Source organism: Primulina eburnea, chromosome 8 (genome assembly GCF_022965805.1).
Source record: "Primulina eburnea isolate SZY01 chromosome 8, ASM2296580v1, whole genome shotgun sequence".
Taxonomy (NCBI): Eukaryota; Viridiplantae; Streptophyta; class Magnoliopsida; order Lamiales; family Gesneriaceae; genus Primulina; species Primulina eburnea.
Genome location: NC_133108.1, coordinates 5,839,683 through 5,846,775, shown reverse-complemented (window position 1 = coordinate 5,846,775; position 7,093 = coordinate 5,839,683). Strand labels below are relative to the sequence as shown.

Here is a 7,093-nt window from a genome sequence, read left to right as displayed (position 1 = left end):
TGCTCCTAATTTTTTGGTTACCAAGCCCAATCTCCCACCTGTGTTGTATGTAATTTATATGGAAACATTTGTGGTAGAAGACATCAACTGCGACTTGCAGACGATGTCGTACACTAAATTTGTGAATATGTTTGAACACACACTGAATATAAATGCATATCAAAGACTAAATTTGTTCATTTCCATTTATTTAACATTTACAATTTAATGGGTTGAAATGGCAAGGATTAAGCATTTGGAGTTATTTCTTACGAAATTGTGGTTATGCTGTGTACTGCAGTTATACCTAAATTTGTCAGTTTTGAGCCTACAACACCCAGAAAGTTTGCTGATATGATCGAAAAAAACAGATTCGCGAAGATTGAAAACAAGAAAAATTAATATTATATTCTGATAATTGCACAATAATTTTACATCAAATCTGTCAATCAGATTTCATGCACTTTTACATCCGAATTTATTTTCCAGGTACAAAGTTGGTAGCGTAAGCCCATGCGTTGTTGTTGACTGGATCAGCGAGGTGGTCGGCAAGGTTCTCCAATGGACCCTTCCCAGTAACGATGGCCTGGACGAAAAATCCGAACATAGAGAACATGGCAAGCCTGCCATTCTTGAGCTCCTTAACTTTAAGCTCAGCAAATGCCTCGGGATCATCAGCAAGACCCAACGGGTCGAAGCTTCCACCAGGGTAGATTGGGTCGGTGATTTCACCGAGTGGTCCTCCGGCAATTCTGTAGCCCTCAACAGCACCCATCAAGATCACCTGGCTAGCCCAGATGGCCAAGATACTCTGAGCGTGGATCAAGCTTGGGTTCCCCAAGTAGTCGAGACCACCTTTGGCAAAAATCTGGGATCCAGCCTTGAACCACACAGCCTCACCAAACTTGACGCCATTGCGGGACAGAAGCTCGGGGAAGACACATCCAAGAGCTCCAAGCATCGCCCATCTGCTATGGATTACCTCCAACTCGCGGTTCTTGGCGAAGGTCTCTGGGTCAGCCGAGAGTCCAGCAGTGTCCCAGCCGTAGTCTCCAGGGAATTCGCCGGTGAGGTAGCTTGGGGCCTCGCCAGAGAATGGACCCAAGTATTTGACACGGTCAGGACCGTACCATGGGCTGCCGGAAGGAGCAGGCTTGGTAGTCTTCCTCATGGAGACCCTACCGGATCCAGAGACATCCGGGGTGGAGGGAGATAGCTTCACAGCTGTTCCAGCCAAAGAGGAAGAAGAGAGAGCCATAGTTGAGGCTGCCATTGATTTTAGGAGTAGTGTATGACTAAGACTCTTCGTTGGATTCTTTACTGGTGAATACAAGTTGAGTATCTGCCAAGTCATTTATAGAAGTGAGAAGCTAATTGGTCCTTATCCTCTGAGATCTAAATGTATCCTTTGATTGGGTATGGAGATTCTGCGGCTGTTGCTTCTGTGAGTTGGCAGCCTCTAGTCCACAATTCTTCGGATTTTTATGATTGGTTAGATTTTTACCTCCACTGAGACATAATATTAAGAGTCGGGTCTCTTAGATCAGTGTCATTGGGTTTTCTAAGTTGTGAGATTAAGGAACTTCTCTGTTTTAAGTAAGACCATTACTTTGCTCGGTCAATATTCTGTCCTTGCATTGCCCAAGTGATGAGTTTAGCAAGATGATACCAATGTAAATTGGGCATTTGGAAAGTTTACGACTGATATCATCTTTGGTCCTTTCTATGCAATTTTTCATTGGTTGCTGGTGGTTTGGTACGAGGAGAATCTAAATATCGACTTAGGGTTGTAAATGAATTAAGCAGGTTTACGAGCTTCTTGAATTGACTCGATAAATAATTGATTCGTATTTGAAATTATTGAACTCGAACATGTTCGAACTGAACTCGGGACAAAGTTATTGTGTTCGATAGTTGTTAGACAGCTCGCCAGCTTAATATTTTATTGATATAATATAATTATATATTAAATACAAACATCTTTAAAGTCTATTGGATATTTCAAGCTTTCAAACACATTAATTCTCAAACTTTAATGTTCGATCATTATTTGGAACAATTCGAGTCAAAATAATTCGAACCTTAATTATTTTTACTAATCAACTCTCTCGGTTCGATAGATCCTAGATATAGTCATCAATAGGCAACTAGCTGCACCAAAATCACTGTTGATTTACAACTCATATGATGTAATACTAACAGGTAGATCGTCCTCAAATCATAATCATGTAAGCCAGTTGGGTTGCTGCTATTGGATATTTCAAGCTTTCAAACACATTAATTCTCAAACTTTAATGTTCGATCATTATTTGGAACAATTCGAGTCAAAATAATTCGAACCTTAATTATTTTTACTAATCAACTCTCTCGGTTCGATAGATCCTAGATATAGTCATCAATAGGCAACTAGCTGCACCAAAATCACTGTTGATTTACAACTCATATGATGTAATACTAACAGGTAGATCGTCCTCAAATCATAATCATGTAAGCCAGTTGGGTTGCTGCTAGCTATTCGTGCTAATAAATTACTCGAAACTTTAAATGCCCCAACCAAGAATTGCACTATACACACAAATCTAATTGTATTTATGTCCTTGTAGTATGACTCTACACATTAAGCAGAACCACGTCTCCACAATATGTTCACAATGTAAAACGACAAAAATGGACAGCACAAGAGATCCAAAATCTATGAAAATCTGTTTTTTATCCAACCGCACACTAATCAAGCTCTGATAGGCTTCAAGAAAATCGCTATCTATGGCATGCATGAGGCTGTAAAACCAAACCACAGAACATTTCAGAACCACTGGTGCTGCCACTTGGCCACAAGCCCGTCGACATACAACTTCAATCGTCAGTAACCAATGAGAATATAGATAGAAGATTACAAACTTTTATGTATGGAACTCGAGATACCATCTCATTATTGAACCACTGGAGCTGCCACTTGGCCACAAGCCCGTGGCAATAAGCAAGAGTTCTTGCTGGATAGTTTAACCGATGATTAGCTTGCACTTAACAGCCAGTTCTTTCAGCAATTTTCCTAGTGTACGCTTAGAACTGTAAACGAATCGATCCGGTTTGCGAACTTTTCGAGTCGACTCAATAAATATTTGATTGACATCCGAATTTATCGAACTCGAACTTGTTCGAACTTTTTTCGAGCCGTAGTCGAACCAAAATTATTCATTCAATAATTAGCGAATGGCTCGCAAACATTAATATTTTTATTATTATAATATAATTATATATTTTATATATATCTATATATATATATATATATATATATATTTAGAACTTTGGACCGTTCATTCTCGGATTTTAATATCCGAACAATAACTCACGAAAATTTCGAAGATTTCGAGCTAAACTCGAGCTTCCTTTCAAGCCGAAGTCTGACAAAAAAATTTCAAAATTTTGAGCTTTGAATCGAATTTGAATATACTTAATTCAAACTGAATTAATGCCTTCAATTTTCACTAATATTTGACTGAGTTTGGTTTCTTACATCTCTATGTACGCTCACATCCATGGGCAAGATTTTTGGCTAGTCACAATAAACATGCAAAATATATCCAATCAGAATTGGGTCGATTCACCAAATTCAAACTATACACACCAAAAAATAATCAAACATAGCAACTTTTTCCTCAATGTTAGGTTTGCATCTAGGGGGATAGCTTCAAATAAGCTGGACTGATAATCCCATTTTTTAGCACAATGATGAAAATGAACACAAAAAATTATAATTGATGTTAAAGTAGTAGAATTCACCGTTTATTGGATCACACAAAGAAATGAGTATCAGAAATACATGTTGAGCAATTTGAACAGATGCATACTTAACATCAAACCTTAAAAAAGTACGTGAGAATACGCAGATTCATAGTACCGAACCTCCTACAAGAGAACCTTCTGCTGAAGGGTTAACAGCAGATAGGCACAGAACCAAGGCATAGAAAATTCAAATGATGATTCCGGATTCAGCCTTCAGAACTTCCCGTTCCCAGCTTCTGCACTTCTACCCTGAGTACCTTGAGGTAACGAACAGCTTCATCAAGAACGGCTACAGTACTCATGTGATCGGCACCAGGAACTATTCCTTTCAATGCATTGACCATCTTTCTTGTCCTGTTACGCTTCTTTCCGTGGCAATGACTTCCAGAAGATTTTAAGAAATGAGGTCTACTTTTCATGGAAATTGACTTAAAGTTGGAGCACGAATCAGGAGAATCGCACCTGTAGATTGCTTCTGTCCGTGCTGTGCTCACCATATCATCATCATAGTTGTCATCATATTCTGTGCTCAGAAGTGCATCGATATCATCTGAATCTTCTTTCAAAGGAGACATATTGTCTCTCTCGTTGTTTGAATATTTCGCGTCCAAGTTGTCTTGGAAGATTGATGCCGCAACGTCATGTCCAGGATGAAAGAGTTTAGAGCTTAAATTGGGATGGAACATGATCTGGCTTCTATCATGTGTTCGATCAAAGATGACAAATTTTTTTGGGCAAGCATCAGAAGTTTGGATGTCAACATTATGTAAAGGAATAAATTTCCCATTAAAGATGGCAGAAGCCGTATGACCACGTTGCATGTAATAGCTCGATTGAACAGGAAGAGGGAGAATAGGATTGGCGGGTAAGTTTGGATGGTCTCCAGGCATGAGTAGAAGTTTTCAAAAAAGTTCAAGGAAAAATAAATTTGCAGATTCCAAAAGAGGTCAATAGTTGAAATTTAAACTAAAAGCGGTCTTGCAAAAATGAAATATTTGCCACAGGTTTATGGTAAATCTATGGCGGATCCATATGCCAGCACAGTATGGAGTCAGATTTAACAGTTCTTGTGTTTCAAGCACTTGGCAAGTACTAAATTGAACAATTTACCTATATTCAAACGCTTCCTACAAGCATGACTACGTCACAGGTTTAAGCAACTGACGGAAGTATTCAGCCTGCAATAAAAAGTTAAAGTAAGAACTAGTAACCATATTTCTGAACCACCATAAGTTCTGGTTGGGCTCACACATATTCTTAAAGCCTGTTCTAAGACTCATTTGCATGTTCCTGTGAAAAACATACAATAAACTACAGAGAAAAGGATACAAGCATATATATGTCGCAAACTTGAAGCAATCACCTGGCAAACTTGCATCAATTGGTGGAAAGCAATGCTTCCAGCGCTCATGGTAATTTTTCGTAGTTTTTTGGTGGGATGATATTGTTTTCGAAAAAGTTCAATGTGCATTCTCACTCCAACGAAAAGGCGCAAGTCTAACAGTATAAGTAATACAAACCCGTTGCAAAGCTGGCCTGCAAAACTTCGAAAATCATGTAATTTTATGAAAAAATAAAGAAAACAACAATTAAAAAACAACTGAAGATACAAACTAGACTTGTGTGTTTCGTTTCACAAATTGAAGTAAAATACAAAAGTTGAAAAAACATAAGGCCTACATAATCTAAGGCATGTTTTCATATTCAGAGTTTTGACAAATTTACAAGTCCGAGGAGTAAAATGTTTGAAAGAATGGGATCAAGAATTCAAGATCTGGGAGTTAAAATAAGAAGCATTCCATCTCAATTCTAATGTAATATTTCCTGTAACTGATTTCCAAATACATCATACATAAAGTAAATGGTAACTAAACAGCTAAACCAAACACAGAAAGCATGCGTGTCTCCATTAAACTGCTAAGAAAAATAACTAGAAAACATTTGTGTAATAATAACTAATAAATATAAATACACAGACGAAGTAACTTTTCAAGCACTAGTTCCCCTGATTAGTTCATCCATTCAAATAAAAAGCAAAAGCATGCATTCTTGGAAAGAGACCAACAGAGAGGACAACTCACCAGATTAAACCCAATTACAGAATAAAGCGAAAGAACACATCGAATCTAACACACTTCCCAGAATAAAATGGAGAACCCCACGGCATGTTGATCAGCTTCTTCAGCACAAATGAATGTAAAATTTGACCCAAACCTCTGTTACTACCATAAGGTAAAATAAATGTTAATGAAGATTAAAATGAATCGATGTTGAAAGCAGTTAGTCGAAAGCTTAACCTTGAAAACAAACCTAAACTGTTCAAGCAAAGAGTCAAATTTCTCACATAAATTAGCAACCAGGAAAAAAAAAGAGTACAGAAGATCACAAACATCGCAGATCCAAGTCGTCGCAGGATGAACCAAAATCTACAATTCAGAAATCCTACTAAAATGAAATACTTCTGTTCATTTAAGAATACATAATATCAAGAAAAATCCAATCTTGCAGTTCCCAGAAATATCTTTTCAAGAAAAGTGCAAGGAACAAATCACTAAATCTGGGGATATGAGAGAAAAAATAAAAACCCTTTTGAAAATCACCAAATTAAACAAATTCAAACAAGAAATGCTTCAGTAAACACCTATTCAAGAATTAAACAAATTCAAGCAACTGTAAAAGCTGTAAGGAAAGCAAAAAGATCTCGCTTTGACAATACCCACAAGAAGAAAAGCAAAACCCAAACAAGTTCGTGACTTGGGAAGATAATCCAAGACTCAGAGAATGGTAGAAGAAGATCTGCCGACAAAGATAAGTGTAGGGGACTGATGAATGATGATAATGACTTTATTAGTTGGAGGTGGAGGGAACGAGGATCGGAGTCAAAGGAGAAAAATAAGGACCGTAGGATTGAGGAAGATGATGGGCTTTCCGGGTAAAGCGGCCGGGTTGCTGACCGTCGGATGAGAGAGCACGCGTGAAGTTAAAAAAGGTAGGCCTTCACGAGGTTTGACAAAATGCAGTATCTACTGTTGGAAATCGTAAAAATTACTTTTAATTTTTAATTACGCTTATGAACAAAAACTTGTGTGAGACGGTCTCACGGGTCGTATTTGTGAGATGAATCTCTTATTTGGGTCACCCATGAAAAAGTATTACTTTTTATGCTAAGAGTATTATTTTTATTGTGAATATGGTATGGTTGACCCGTCTCACAGATTATGATCCGTGAGACAGTCTCACATAAGACCCACTCACAAATCATTAAAAAAAATTCATGAGACACATATAACACGAATGTATTATTTAAGTTATCTATAAAAAAAAATATTAT

At 37.6% G+C, this 7,093-nt stretch overlaps 2 protein-coding genes across 6 annotated transcripts; both read right to left on the bottom strand.

Annotated features, from left to right (window-relative positions):
• Positions 1-361: 361 nt before the first annotated feature.
• Positions 362-1,318, bottom strand: LOC140838701 (chlorophyll a-b binding protein 21, chloroplastic-like). The gene has a single exon (XM_073205194.1). The coding sequence runs from the start codon at positions 1,250-1,252 to the stop codon at positions 458-460; it is 795 nt and encodes a 264-aa protein (XP_073061295.1). The 5' UTR covers positions 1,253-1,318; the 3' UTR covers positions 362-457.
• Positions 1,319-3,709: 2,391 nt separating this feature from the next.
• Positions 3,710-6,730, bottom strand: LOC140838698 (transcription factor bHLH144-like). Of its 5 annotated transcripts, none has more exons than XM_073205186.1 (4): positions 6,479-6,730; positions 5,844-5,984; positions 5,126-5,298; positions 3,710-4,940 (listed from the first exon to the last, which is right to left on the bottom strand). In XM_073205186.1, the coding sequence occupies exon 4, from the start codon at positions 4,650-4,652 to the stop codon at positions 3,969-3,971; it is 684 nt and encodes a 227-aa protein (XP_073061287.1). In that variant the 5' UTR covers positions 4,653-4,940; positions 5,126-5,298; positions 5,844-5,984; positions 6,479-6,730; the 3' UTR covers positions 3,710-3,968. The 5 variants fall into 5 exon arrangements, with proteins under 5 accessions (XP_073061287.1, XP_073061288.1, XP_073061289.1 ...); XM_073205187.1 differs by having other exon boundaries at positions 5,844-5,978; XM_073205188.1 differs by having other exon boundaries at positions 6,483-6,730.
• Positions 6,731-7,093: the final 363 nt, after the last annotated feature.